The 14,622-nt window shown below is 53.6% G+C and overlaps 1 protein-coding gene across 1 annotated transcript in view; it reads left to right on the forward strand.

Moving 5' to 3' along the window:
• Positions 1-12,225, forward strand: part of Pla2g4d (phospholipase A2, group IVD (cytosolic)) — a 33,446-nt gene extending 21,221 nt beyond the window's left edge. Inside the window, exons 4-20 of the mRNA XM_013010076.1 lie at positions 339-470; positions 1,064-1,104; positions 1,462-1,504; positions 3,014-3,077; positions 3,359-3,489; positions 4,810-4,920; positions 5,054-5,091; positions 5,284-5,419; positions 5,724-5,860; positions 6,233-6,455; positions 8,642-8,759; positions 9,008-9,145; positions 9,305-9,412; positions 9,527-9,721; positions 9,943-10,109; positions 10,679-10,865; positions 11,999-12,225. Of these exons, the coding sequence (XP_012865530.1) occupies positions 339-470; positions 1,064-1,104; positions 1,462-1,504; positions 3,014-3,077; positions 3,359-3,489; positions 4,810-4,920; positions 5,054-5,091; positions 5,284-5,419; positions 5,724-5,860; positions 6,233-6,455; positions 8,642-8,759; positions 9,008-9,145; positions 9,305-9,412; positions 9,527-9,721; positions 9,943-10,109; positions 10,679-10,865; positions 11,999-12,225 (2,196 nt within the window). The remainder of the gene's footprint in view (positions 1-338; positions 471-1,063; positions 1,105-1,461; positions 1,505-3,013; positions 3,078-3,358; positions 3,490-4,809; positions 4,921-5,053; positions 5,092-5,283; positions 5,420-5,723; positions 5,861-6,232; positions 6,456-8,641; positions 8,760-9,007; positions 9,146-9,304; positions 9,413-9,526; positions 9,722-9,942; positions 10,110-10,678; positions 10,866-11,998) is intronic.
• The last annotated feature ends 2,397 nt before the right edge of the window (positions 12,226-14,622 follow it).

Genomic DNA, 14,622 nt, shown 5'->3' on the forward strand with positions numbered 1-14,622 from the left:
TCAGCTCTTCAGCTCAAGGCGAGCGCTCTACCACTTGAGCTACAGTGCCACTTCCGGTTTCCTGGTGGTTTATTGGAGATAGGAGTCTCACTGTCTCTCCTGCCCGGGCTGGCTTTGAACTGAGATCCTCAGATCTCAGCCTCCTGAGTAGCTAGGATTACAGGCGTGAGCCACCAGCACCTGGCTAGGATTTTATTTTTGATAAGAGCAAAAACTAGGAGAGGGACATGGGGAATTTTATTGGATATCCTTATATCTCTCTTAAGTTTTACTGTTATATGTGAACTGATATTGTTTTGCATAGATGATGTCCCGGATTACTGTTTCTTGTCCCCTAGAATATTCTGGAGCTGAACGTCTATGATGAAAACTCAATCACAAAGGATGGCATCTGCTTCAAGGTGTTCTACGACATCTCAGAGGTCCATCCTGGCAAGCTGTTCCAGAAAACCTTCTCCCCAGGTCCCCAGGTGGGTGGAGAAGCCCCGCCCCCTCCAGCTCCAGGCGGAGGAAGTTCCTCCCTGTCTTCCTCCTTTTCCCTTGAGCTCATCCACAGGGCCGTGAGTAAGCTCTCCCAGAGAGATTTGCATGTTCACTGGAAGGAACCCCGGGTGTCGTGAGGAGGAAGGTGTGAATTTCCTAACAGCCACCTGAGGGCAGTGTGGGATCGTCTTTCCTGCTTGCTGAGCCCAAGGCCAGCTTGGCATCTTGGCATTCTTCTTGCCAAGAGAAAGAAAGGAGGTGGAGAGCTGCCTCGGGAGGGGGCTTGGGCATCCTGAAGCCCCCCCCCCTTTAACTGAGTTTGTCTTTCCCTTCCACCTGGCCCAGAATCTGGGATCCCAGGAGGGAGGAAGACCTGTTCGTCTGCAGACTTACCCAGCTGCAGCCAACTAGGGCAGGTAGTCCTCCTTGCCCCACACCTCCATTTCCTCATCTGTGAACTGGCCACAGTCACAATAGCATGCTTCCCCAGAGGCTGCTTGAGACGGTGTGATGACTTCACACATTGCAAAGCATCTTTGTCGACTGTATGTGTTGACTTGCTCACCCTCTTTGCTTTCAGGGACAGGAAGAGCTAGATGTGGAGTTTCTGCTGGAGAAAACGTGAGTAATATTCCACAGCCCAGGGAGTGTCTGGGGACCTGGGTTGTGTGCAAGGAAGTGGCTCTGACCTAGATCTGGTGTTACAATGTCCAGCTGTGAGTTGCTGGCACGGCTGCTCTTATCTCCTCTCTTCCCCCCTCCCCACCTGCCAGAGAACTGAAGAGAGGAAAGCCAGTATTTCCCCTGCCCCGCTTTCTCCTCTCACCTTTTGAACTGCACTTCAGGCATTTCCCCAACCCTGGATCTTAGCCAGGATGTTCCACAGCATCACTCAGTGAGACCCTCTGATGTCCAGACAGCACAGAATGTCTTTGCCTCTGCAAGTCCAGACTGGGTGCTTTGATTTTTATTTTCCAGGTCAGACCCTCCAGAAAGTCTCATCACCAATCATGTCCTTGTGGTAACGACCTTCCCCAGGCCTAGAGGAGGGGGGCTGGGGTGTGGTTGAGGAGGGACGAGGCTTTGTGGTAAGACACCCCTTCTCCAGAGCCTCCCAGCTAGGTGGTCATCTGGGGCGGTGGGGCCTGTAGGAGTCTGGAGATAAGGGGTGCATGGGGAAGGGGGAGGTGGGTCTGCAGGGAGGAGGTTCTGGCCCTGAGCTGGATGACTGAGGGAACTGAAGGAAATGTTAATGCTTAGTGAGGTGTGATGAGTTCTTAGAGTTTAGCTCAGAGATCTGGCCCCCCCAAGGAGTGCTAGAGCCAAGCCCCCCTTCAGGTTGCAAATACTGAGAATGGTGAGGGTCAGAGGGAGTTTGCAGGGTGCTGTGCTTCCTATCTGGAGAGACAGGAATCAAATCAGCAGGTGTCTCTGCCTCTTGGCTCTCCTCCATCAGCGGCAATTTCCCAAAGCTGCAATGGACAGGAATGGCCACAAGGTGGTGAGCGCTGCATGAGGTGCGTGGACCAGGCACCGTTTGCAGGTCTGCCGCAGGGGTTGAACTGAAAGCCCAGAATCTGCACCTAGAGCACAAACCTTAGAAGTGTGCCCTCCAGGGCTGTGCAAGCGCTTGTGTGATGGGCTAGCTCATGTTTTTTTTTTTTTTCTTTTTGCTGGTCCTTGGGTTCAAACTGTGGGCTTGGGTACCTGTCCCTGAGCTCTTGTTGCTCAAGCTCTCTACCACTTGAACCACAGTATCATTTCTGTGGCTTTTTTTTCTGTGGTTCATGGGAGATAGGAGCCTCACAGACTTTCCCACCCAGCTGGCTTTGAACCATGATCCTCAGATCTCATCCTCCTGAGTAGCTAGAGTGACAGGGTGAGCCCCCTGTGCCTGGTGGCTAGTTTACTTTTTAGAAGAATGCACATTAAAATGCCCATGGCAACCACCCCTTCTCTGAGAAGGAGCCTGTAGTAAGAAGGTTGATGGAAGCAGCAGTTCCAAGGAGGATGCCAGGGAAAATGGCAGGTGGTGACATCAGCCAGCCAGCGAGCTTTGCAGGGAGAAGCTGGGGGGGGGGTAGAGGAGGAGGGGAGTAAGCCAGCTTGGGAGAGCAGAATCACGAGGTGTGCTAGGCTACCATTCATTCCTGTGCCCTTCTGCCACCCCAGCTTCAATCTGTGGTGTATATACTCTACTCAGAAGGGCCTGTAGTCAGCTCTTCCAGATATCAGGGTCTGAAGATAGAGAAGGAACCATGTTCTCACGACTTCCAGAAATTGAGTAAAGCTAGGAGCGAGCTGGGACGGGGTGGAGAGGGGCTCTCCCAGCTGCTCAGGCTGCACCATGGCCGTAGGATCCTAGATGGGAATTCAGTGTGTCGGACCCACTTGCATTCAGAATCCTCTTGTTGTGCTGTGTGTAGTAGTGGATTTGGGACGGTTGAGGAGCTCAGGCTGGAGGGTGAGGGGACCTCAGCTTGACCCCACAGATGTGGGAGCCTTACGCCCACAATGTGATCTGGCCCAGGCCCGAGAACTGTCACAGCTGGATGTCTGCGTGGACACAGCAGAGAGCACCATGGTGGCCGCAGGTGAGAATCTGCTCACAACCAGGTCTGGACTCTGCCTGGATGTTGGGGGGAGGGAGGCAGCCACAAGCTGTCCCAGAGAAGAAGGTACACCCCTCCTACAAAGTCACGCCCTGACCTGGAGAAACATTGTCACAGGAGATGGGAGTCCCTTGGGGGGTCGTGAAAGAACCTTTTGCAGATGCCTCCTTACCTTTCTGGGCCGCTCCTCATCCAGGCAGCTTGGCTGGTACCTTGGGTCTCAGCTGGGGCTCTTGTGTCTCTCATGCTAACCTGCTCCCTAGGTCAGGATGAGCTGGAGCTGGTATTGAAGGGATCCTATGAGGACACACAGACGTCTGCCCTGGGCACAGCCTCGGCCCTCAGCTTCCACTACCTGGCAGCCCAATGCACAGAGCTGAGCGGGCATCTGAAGGTGGGTGCACCCATGCTCCCCCAGCCTTTAGACAGCTCCAGCTGCTGCAGGCCCTCCTTGATTTCCCCACGGGCCAAAGCCAGGCCCCTGTGGCCTTGTCAGCCTCCCCAAACCTCCTCTCTCTACACTGTTGGAAGAGAGAGAAGATGAGCAGGGGCTCAAAGCCAGGTCAGCCTTTGAACTCCCTGTGGCTCTTCCCCAAGGCCTCATCTATCTGGACCCACAGGCTGACCAGCCTGGCCTTACTAACCTCTGCTGGTCACCTTGTTCATGATGCTGCAGCCATATTTCTCCTGCTTCTCCACCATGCCAAGTATCTTCCTTGTATTCCTCTGCCTCCTCCTGTACCTGCCCTCTTCCTCATGTATCAGATCAGATGGTGTCTTGTCAGAGAAGCCCCTTGGGTCCCCGAACCTTTGTTACTCTATGATATCACCCTCCATATGTCCTTCATAGTACATTCCTAACATCACTCTTGAACTTTTAATTTTGGGTGGTAGTGGTGGTACTGGGGTTTGAACTCAGTGTCTTGCACTTTCCAGGAAGTTACCCTTCTGCTTGAACCATGCTTCCAGCCCCCGCTCCCACTTTTTCTTGTTGGTCGTGGGGCTGGAACTCTCGGCCTTGGCACTGTCCCTCAGTTCTTCAGCTCAAGGCAAGTGCTCTACCACTTGGGCCACAGCACCACTTCCGGTTTTCTGGTGATTAATTGGAGATCAGAGTTTCACAGGCTTTCCTGCCTGGGCTAGCTTTGAACCGCAATCCTCAGATCTCAGCCTCCTGAGTAGCTAGGATTATTACAGGCATGAGCCACCTTTGCCCAGCTCCCCATTCCCATTTTTTTTTTTGCTTCAGTTATTTTTTCAGATAGGATCTTATATTTTCTGCCTGGAATTTTCTAGAATTTCTGCTTCGAATTTTCAGACCACCTATCTATGGTCTCCCATGTAGCTAGGATTACAATTACTTGTTTCTTGAGATGGGGGTTTTTGCCCAGCTGGCCTTGAACCATTATTCTCCTGATCTCTGCCTTTCAAGCAGCTAGGGCTATAGGTGTGTGCCACCACCATACTTGGCTTTATTGCCTGTTTATAAATGTGTGTGTGTGTGTGTGTGTGTGTGTGTGTGTGTGTGTATGACTCATTGAGAACAATGCCTTCACTCTAAAATAAGTGCTAACCATTATTATTTTGTAATTATTCTTAACCACAGTTGTTGCAATCAGTTTATATCATCAGGGAGAGATTGTGGCTGTCTTGTTTGCCGTCTAGATACTCAGCAAGGGTTTGTCCAATGAATGAATGAATGATTTCCCTCCAGAGCTCCAGAGGCAACAGCTGTAATTCCAACATGTTGGCTGGACACCTCTCAGTGCCCCTGAGGTCCCTGGCCAGGGGGACCAAGGTGACGGTGGACATTCCTGGTACAAATGTAAGTAGGTTCAACTGGTGGGCGAGGGTGAATGGGGAAGAGGAGGAGGAGGAGGAGTCCAAGGGCCCAGGGGATCCTCAGGGTCTCTCAGGGTCCAGAGCATTCTGAGCGAGCTCTCTTGCTTTGATTTCAGGCCCCAGGAGTGAGGCTGCAGCTCAATTCAGACAGCTGGTAAGAGTTCACGTCCACGGGGAGTCCATGTCCATGGGACAGCGGTCGCACGGGTGGTAGGCGGTGGAGTTACTGGTTCTTGCAGGTCACCTGGCAGCTCACTGTGGGCTGTAGAGACTCTCTGCCTCCCCCCCACCCCCGCTCCAGACCTGTGACCTGTAACCCCTGACCCCTGGTTCTTCCTTGTCCTAGCCCTAAGGAGCTGGCTGTGCACCTGGGCTTCGACCTGTGTGCGCAGGAGCGGGCCTTCCTGCGCAGGAGGAAGCAGGTGGCGGCCAAGGCCCTGAAGCAAGTCCTCCAGCTGGACAGAGACCTACAGGAGGACGAGGTCTGGGGGTGGGGAAGGGATGTGGGTATAGAACTGACTTCGATGCCCTCTCGACATTCCAGTCCCCTGAGAATGGGGAGTAAAGGTGTGGGAGGATATGGGCCATGGGAAGCTTTGGGGTGCTCATTCCCCTGGGGGGCTCTGGCTTGGCCCGAGAGCTGCCCCTTGTTGGGTAAGGGCTGGCCCTAGCTCTAAAGTGACTCTGTCAGACCCTGACCATATGCCTCTTGCCTGGAAACGGGATGCACCCAGGGTAAGGGGTCCCTGTCCTTGTTAAGGTGGTCTACCTCTGTGTGTGGGCCAGGTCCCAGTGGTGGGTATTGTGGCTGAAGGAGGAGGTGCCCGGGCCATGACCGCATTCTACGGCCATCTACTGGCCCTGCAGAAGTTGGGCCTCCTAGACTGTGTGACCTACCTGAGTGGCATCTCTGGCTCTACATGGTAAGGGTCATAGGTACATTTGTGTGTGTGTGTGTGCGTGTGTGTGTGTCTGACCTGGGATTGAACTTGAAACCTAGGTGCTGTCCCTGATCATCTTTTGTTCACTCTACCACTTGAGCCACAGCTCCACTTCTGCCTTATTGGAAGTTTATTAGAGATAGGAGTCTCGTAGACTTTCCAGGCTGGCTTTGAATGGTGATCCTCAGATCTCCACCTCCTGAGTAGCTAGGATTATAGGTATGAGCCACAGGTGCCCAGCTATAGATAGATTTTCTAACTAAGCAAGGGCTGGAAGAAGACTGAGGCTGGGCGGAGTGGCAGGCTGTGTGCTGGGCCTTAGCCTCCTCCTATCCTGTCCCCTTCTGTTCCCAGGACAATGGCGCACCTGTACTGGGACCCAGAGTGGTCACAGAAGGACCTTGAGGGGCCCATCAGCCATGCTCGAGAGCATCTGGCCAAGAGTCAGTTAACAGCCTTCTCCCCAGAGCGCCTGGCGAGCTACCACCGGGAGCTGGAGCTGCGAGCTAAGCAGGGACACTGCACGACCATTGTGGACCTGTGGGCTCTGGTGCTCGAGTCCAAGCTCCATGGCCAGGTAGGACCCTGCACAGTTGGGGTGAAGGAGGTGTACATCTGCATGTGTGTGTCCTACAGAGAGGTCAGGGTCCACCCTTCAAGAATGTGATGATTGCCATCTCTTTCTGTCTGCCTTGTTGAGTTAGGATCTTCTTCAGTGAATAGTCAGGTAACAGAAGTGGCTCTAAGAACTGGGAAGCAGTCAGTTACATAAACAAAGCTTTGTCAGTGTTTGAGTCTGTTAGGATTTCGAATCCACTTTTATTCATACTTCAATAGAAAATGTTACTGGTGTTAAAAGCACAGGTTTTGGAGCCAGAGTCCCTGGGTCCTAATCACAGTGCATTTTGCTCTGTGTCCTTCATCAACGATTTAATCTCTGTGTGCCTCTGTTTTCTCATCTAGATGATAGAGCTGAAAATGGTGCCTTGGTCTTAAAAAAAGCAAACAAACAAAAAAACCCAAACGGAAGCTGGGCGCTGGTGGCTCATGACTGTAACCCTAGCTACTCAGGAGGCTGAGATCTGAGAATCGTGGTTCAAAGCCAGCCCGGGGAAGGAAAGTCCATGAGACTCTTATCTCCAGTTAACCATCAGAAAGCCAGAAGTGGCACTTGTGGCTCAAGTGCTAGAGCACTTGCCTTGAGCTGAAGAGCTGAGGGACAGTGCCCAGGCCCAGAGTTCAAGCCCCACAACCAACAACAAAAAGAAAGAAAGGAGAAAAAACTGAGATCCTCTTTTCCATGCCCTACCACATAGCTGAGAGCACACATTTAAAGTGCTTATTACAAGCTTATTTGTCAAGATGGAGGTCTCACTAACTGTTTGCCAAGGCCTCCGTCTGTGATACTCTGGATCTCCACCCTTCTGATGAGCTGTGATTATGGGTTTATTATAAGCTCTCCACGGCCTTTTCTGTTCATGGCTGGCATTCTACTGTTTGAGCTACACCTCTACTTCCAGCTTTGTGCTGGTTCATTGAAGGTAAAACTTTCTTGGTATGTCCTGGGCTGACTTCAAGCCTTGATTCACAGATCTCAGTCTCCTGGTGTAGCCAGGGCTACAGGTAGGAGCCTCAAGCACTGACAAACACTGAACCACTTAGGTACTTCTTCCCACTTCTCTGGGGGAAGTCCCTAGTTTTTCATTCTTCCTTTCCTGAGTAGAAGGTCTGTGTGTTGGGGATACTTCAGCAACGAGGGGACTAGAGTCCCAGGGTCCTCTTCAGCTTGCTTTGAAGGCATCGAGGAGGGTGGTGGGTGCTGTCTGACTAGGTAGAAGGGTATACTGATCCTTCTTCAAACCTTACCTCAGGGAAGAATCATGAAATATAGCAGAAGGGCAAAGTTTCCCTCATTCTACTCAATAGCGAGGATTGTTAAGCAATGACTAAACACAAATCAAGTGCTAGGCTGATTCTCAGTGGAGACCCAGAAATCACCCGTTCAACCTGCTCTCTAAGGAAATCTGATAAGGACCGACATGGCCTGGGCACCTAGAAACAGGGATGCAGTCTCCATGCCTGGTATGTGCCCTGCCATCCGGTGTGGCCAATGCTGCCGGCCCAGCCTGGCCCGGCCCCGCCCACCCAGCGCAGTCCTTGCAGATGCTCTAGGCAGCCAGCACCACTCATGTTGCAGGAGCATCTCAGACCTTGGCTGGAATGAGGTCTCCTGGAGCCCCTGACACTCAGGAGGCTCTGTGCCATATGTCCCAGATAGAGACGTATGTCCCATAGTCCTTACTGCAAAAGACAGAGCTTGGAGTTGTATGGAAGAGAAAATTAGGAGCAAGGGCAGGAAGAAGCCACAGGTACAACCTGGCCCTGAGCAAAGCAGAGAAGAAGGGGAGGGGGGAGATGAATGTGAAAGGGGCAGGCATCGCTCGGCGTGCCGTACAGCATCCACTGTCCGCGTCCATCCACTGAGCACGCAGGCCACGGGAAAGCGGGGGCGGGGGTGGGGCTGCAGGTGCCGCTGTCTCCATGACTGGCCCTCCCTGGAGATACGCAACGCATAACATATATAGCCAGGAATGATGTGGGTGTATTTGGGGCCAATCAGAGCCATACCCATACCCATCCTCCCCACCTGATTCCAAAGGTGCAGCTACCCCCTCACCTCTAGCCTGTACCCCGGCCCCTGTCCTGGTAGACTTTCTGCCATCACGATAGAAACTCAGGCCCTCAGCCCCCCCCCCTCCCCAGGTGACAGATCACAAGCTATCAGGCCAGCGAGCAGCCCTGGAGCGGGGACAGAACCCTCTGCCTCTCTACTTGAGCCTCAATGTCAAAGAGAACCGTCTAGACACCCTCGACTTCAAGGGTACAGACCTATCCACTCCATCCTTCTCCCCAATTCCTCTCCACCCCAAGAATGCCTGGCGAATTCAATCTGGCAACTCCTGGTCAGACTGCCCAGCCTTCTGGAAGGGGTGGCGGCACGGGCAGGGGTGGGGCGGGGGTGGGGTAGGGGAGTATATGAACAGGTGGATGGTGAAGGTGAGGAGTTGGTTCTGGGGTTCCCCAGGCCCGCTCCCCTGCCCCTGCCTACCTCTCCCTCCCACCCCGTAGAGTGGGTGGAGTTCTCCCCCTACGAGGTCGGGTTCCTGAAGTACGGGGCCTTCATTCCACCCGAGCTCTTCGGTTCTGAGTTCTTCATGGGGCGACTGATGAAGAGGCTCCCTGAGCCCCAGATCTGCTTTCTGGAAGGTGAGTGGTGGTCTCTTCCTGGACATCACTCCAGGGGCTCCGGCCTGGCAGAGCCAGGAAGAGGGACTGCAAGGAGAGTCTTCACCCTGCTTTCCTTTCCCATCAGCACCCAAAGGTGGCTGACTTCTCTTGGGGGGGTGGGGCGGGGGTGACCCTCAGCTATCTGGAGCAACATTTTCTCCTTGAACCTGCTGGACACCTGGTATGATCTCACCTGTTCTGGAGAGGACTGGAGACAGCACATCAAGGACAAGATCCAGAACACAGGTAGGAGAGGGGAAACTGAGGAAGGCCTGGGATAAGCCCGGGGTGGGGAAGGAGGAGTGGTGGTGGAAATTGCCCGGCCTCTCACTGGAGCCATGTCTGTTTCTCTGGCCGCAGGGAAGCAGCCCCCGGCCTCCTCCGAGAGCGTCTCTTGGGCGGAGGGCTCGTGGCTGCAGCCCGGCACAGCCCTGGCGCAGGCGTTCAAGGGCTTCCTGACCAACAGGCCGCTGCACCAGCGCAGTGCCAACTTCCTCCACGGCCTCCAGATGCACCGGAACTACTGTGAAGAGAAAGCCTTCTCCACCTGGGCAGGTAGGGCCAGGCATGTGCATGTGGCTGGATGCCTGGTGGGGTCTCGGGAAGTCACAGCATCCATTTCCGGTGTGGAGAAGATCCCATCGGGAGATGTGGGGGATGGCTGGGGGTGAGGCCTGCATTCAGGAAGTGACATCAGAGGTTAACCGACAAGGAAACAAACATGATGGTGGTCCAAAAGGGGTGGGCGCCTCTCACTCACTGCCTCCTCGTGCCAGACTGCCAGCTCGATGCCACGCCCAGCCAGCTGACCCCCCAGGAGCCCCAGCTCTGTCTAGTGGACTCTGGCTACTTCATCAACAACAGCTACCCTTCCATGTTCCGGCCAGGCCGCCAGCCGGACCTCATTCTGTCTTTCAACTACTCACTCGACTCGCCCTTTCAGGTGCCTCTGGTCACCCGCCCTGGGGACCCCAGGAGCAGATCAAGCTCCAGGGCAAGCAGCAAGGCCACTGAGGCACAGTCCCACACCTCCCCATCCCCCAGGGAGGGAGACAGGACAGGCTTCAGCCGCACAGGCTTGCCAGGCGCTGTTAGGTTAAGGCAGGACTCACCACTGCTTGGGGCTGGGTTCGCAGGACGGATGAAGGGGAGCCTCTTTGGGGGCAGAACAGCTGGACAGAGCAGGAAGGAGGCTCTGAGCATTTTCACGGGCAATCCGCCACACCCCATGGGGACTGTGGAATAGCAACAGTATTGGAGTGAACCTGTGTGTCCTTTACGGAGACGCTCCAGGCTCCGAGACTTATTAATCCAGCCGTAGCAGAGCAGGTGGAGGGAGGGGGCGTACTGGGGTCTGCAGCCCACACCAAGCTTTTAGCCAGTGGGGTTGTAGGGTTCCCGCACAGAACCAGCTGTGGTCTCCATGCTAAGGGAGCTGGCTGGGGCTGGAACTGACGTAGCATTTTCCAGAGCTCTGATCTGGGCTCCCTTCTTCCCCGTTCCCCCTGCCAGGCCCTGCAGCAGACGGAGCTGTACTGCAGGGCCCAGGGGCTGCCCTTCCCCCGGGTGGAGCTCAGTCCTGAGGACCAGCGCCAGCCCAGGGAGTGCCACCTCTTCTCCGACCCCGCCTGTCCCGAGGCCCCCATCCTGCTGCACTTCCCGCTGGTCAACGCTTCCTTCAAGGACTTCTCTGCCCCAGGTGAGGCAGCCCTGGTCCCTCAGAGCTCTTCCCGGGAAAGGCCAGCCGCACCCAGGCTTTGCACACGACACTGCCCCCACCCCCGCCCGCCAGCCTTGATAGCTATTACCCACGAACTTGCGTGCAGGTCACTGTCATAACCCCTGGCTCCTTTGTTTTCCACCTTTCCCTAGAAACCTAGAGGCCTGCACACCTGTGCCCCTGCTTTGTATTGGGGGGCTCTCTATCATCCTATCCAGCCTCTCCTCAGGGCCCCCCAAATCTAATCCCTCATCACACTACTTTCTATCGTCTCCTTCCAGCCACTGTAGAATCTTATCTCCTTTGGGTGAGAAAGACTCTGTCCTCCTGCGTTATCTCTGCTTTCTAGTTCTTGCTGCATTATTCCAAATCTTCTAACTTTACTTTTGTTTTTTTTTGTAATTACTGAGGACTGTGCTTACGAGGCAAATGCTCTACCACACAAGTGAGCCACACTCCAGTCCTTTTCACTTACAATCTCAAGCTGGCCTTGGACCTTGATTTTCCTACTTCCGTTTCTCTCCAGTAGCTGAGATTACAGCTGTGCATCACCATACCCTGTTTTTTTTTTTTTTTTTTTTGTCGGTCGTGGGGCCTGAACTCTGGGCCTGGGCGCTGCCCCTCAGCTCTTCACCTCAAGGCTAGCGCTCTACCACTTGAGCCACAGCACCACTTCCAGCTTTTTTCTGCTTATGTGGTGCTGAGGAATCGAACGCAGGGCCTCAGGCATGCAAGGCAAGCACTCTACCACTGAGCCACCTTCCCAGCCTCCTGCTTATTTTTTGAGATATGTTATGTGTGCCTCCTCAGTCACTTGAGCCACCATGCCACATTTGTTTCTTCACAAAGATGTGAGCTTAAAGAATCTGTTCCTAATTCATTGGGCTTCCTTGTTCTGACTGTTTCACCTTACCCACAGAGTAGGGTAGAGCGGTATTAGGCAGCTGCTTGAGAAGTCAAAACAACAGAGTGGCGTCCTGCCACCCACTCTTACATTTCTGGGTGCGGGGCCTAGAGGTCTGGGAGAAAGGAACAGGTCGCTTGTGTGGAAGCAGGTGCTCCCCTGTGTGGGCCTCTCCCCCCTCACCCTGCCCCTCCACCCTGCCTCTCAGGTGTCCGGCGCAGTCCTGCAGAGCTCGGGGCTGGCCAAGTGGATCTCAGCCGAGCCACCTCCCCCTACGCCCTGTTCAACATGACCTACAAGGAGGCCGACTTCGACCGTCTGCTGAGGCTCACTGACTACAATGTGCAGAACAGCCAGACCGCCATCCTGCAGGCCCTAGGGACCGTGCTGAAGCGCAGGGCCCCAGACGCCAGGCCATCGGGGGTGCAGACATGAGGCTGCTTAGGAGCCCAAGACCCCCAGGGCTGCATTCTGACCCTCCAGGAGCAGGGGACACCTGCAGCTGGGCACAGCCATAGCTCTCCCAAGGCCTGGGGCACCTCAGAGCTGCTTGCACCACTCAGAGCGGGCTGCGTCTACCCAAATTCTCCAGCATGTCCACACCTGGTTTGAGAGGAGCTGAGAAGACTTCTACCCCAGGCCAGTGCACAGAACAGCTGTTGACATAGGGATTACTTTCACCTCTACGGAATAGATTTGGGGTGCCTTTAGGCCCCTACTCTCACACTGAACTCTCCTTCTTTTTCTCTTCACAAATCTCACCCTTCTTTAGTTAGATTTATCTCTCAGAATTGTATTCTTTTAGATGCTGTTGCAAATGCAATTATTTTTCTTAATTTCATTCCCAGATTGTTCATGGCTATTTTGTAGGAATGTGATTTATTTTTGTATTTGATCTTAATATTCTACACTCTTGATGAACCTATCAGCACTAATATGGTTTTGTGATTTTTTTTTTGGTCGGTTGTGGGGCTTGAACTCTGGGCCTGGGCACTGTCCCTCAGCTCTTCAGCTCAATGCTAGCACTCTACCACTTGAGCCACAGCACCACTTCTGGTTTTCTGAGTGGTTTATTGGAGATAAGAGTCTCATGGACTTTCCTGTCCAGACTGGCTTTGAACCGTGATCCTCAGATCTCAGCCTTCTGAGTAGCTAGGATTACAGGCATGAGCCACCGATGCCCAGGCTTGTGAATTCTTTAGAACATTTGATATACAGATCCTGTCATCTACAAAGGGAGATGATTTTATTTTGTGTGTATGTGTCCATCCTGGTACTAGAGCTTGAACTCAGTGCCTGGGTGCTGATCCTTAGCTTTTATTTTGCTCAAGGCTAGCACTCTACCACTTGAGCCACAGCTCCACTTCCAGCTTTTTGGTGGTTAATTCGAGATAAGAGTCTTATGGACTTTCCTGCCTGGGCTGCTTTGAACCACAACCCTTAGATCTCAGCCTCCTGAGTAGCTAGGATTACAGGTGTGAGCCAACTGTGCCTGGCTGGATCTCATGTTTTTGCCTGGGCTGTCATATAAGAGAGCTGGAGACATGGCTTGAAGGTGTTGTGATGGCTTAAAAATCACAAGGCTGAAGCCCTGGGCGCTGGTGGCTCATGCCTGTAATCCTAGCTACTCAGGAGGCTGAGATCTGAGGATCACGGTTCAGAGCCAGTCCAAAGCCAGTCTGGGCCTTAGTCTGGGCAGGAAAGGCCGTGAGACTCTTATCTCCAATAAACCACTAGAAAACCGGAAGTGGCTCTGTGGCTCAAGCAGTAGAGTGCTTGCCTTGAGCTGAAGAGCGCAGGGATAGCGCCCAAGCCCAGAGTTCAGGCCCCACGACCGACCAAAAAAAAAAAGTAAGAAATTACAATGCTGGGCTGGGAAGGTGGCTGAGTGGTAGAGTGCTTGCCTTGCATGCATGAGGCCCTGGGTTCAATTCCTCAGCATCACATAAGCAGAAAAAGCCGCAAATGGTGCTGCGGCTCAAATGGTAGAGTGCTAGCCTTGAGCTGAAGAGCTGAGGGACAGTGTTCAGGCCCAGAGTTTGGCCCCCATGACCGACCAAAAAAAAAAAAAATCACAAGGCTTTGAATTCAAACCCCAGTGCCACCAAAAAAAAAGGAAGAAAGGAATAGAAGAGCACCACCATTAAGTACAGTGCTTTTCTGGCGCTCACAGAGTTTTAGAGTCAGCAGGTGGTTCTGGGGACCTGTGTACCACTCAGCTGGTGACTGGGGTGGAGACTGTGTTGTGGAACTGTCCCCCTCACACTGTTCAGCTTGGTATCCTCTGTTTGCAGGGCCCCAGAGTCCTGGAGGACTATGTCCTCAGCCTCAGGCACCTGTGCTCTGGAGAATGAGAGGCACACTTGCAGCCAACGGTCTCATTCAGAGACCTTAACAATGCACAGTGGGCCCAGGCGAGCTCCACACAACCCTTGGTATGGTCTAGGCAGAAGCTAGTATGAACTAGCCTAGTATGAACTAGGCACATGAGTGTTGTCACTCCAGAGCCCCCAGCAAGTGCTGTCAGCCCCACCCTGAAGAAGGCTGTGACACCAGCAGGTGTCAAGCCCCACCTACAGGCTCCCTAAGAGGTTACACAAGGCTCTTCTTACAGCCAGTGGGCCCCTCCCAGCTGGGCCCAGAGACAACAAGCAGAGACAAGAAGCCCAGTGGCTTGTCTCAGCACCAGGGCCAGGACAGGCTGAGTCTCTGCCCTCTATTCAGCACAGCAAGTGCCCATGAAGGTGGTAAGCCCAGGATCAATTGAGAGTCATTTCTTTTTCCTAGGCAAGTTGAATCTACTTCAACAATGAGAGAAAGATTTTATATTAA

Source organism: Dipodomys ordii, unplaced genomic scaffold (genome assembly GCF_000151885.1).
Source record: "Dipodomys ordii isolate 6190 unplaced genomic scaffold, Dord_2.0 Scaffold11, whole genome shotgun sequence".
NCBI classification, from domain to species: Eukaryota; Metazoa; Chordata; class Mammalia; order Rodentia; family Heteromyidae; genus Dipodomys; species Dipodomys ordii.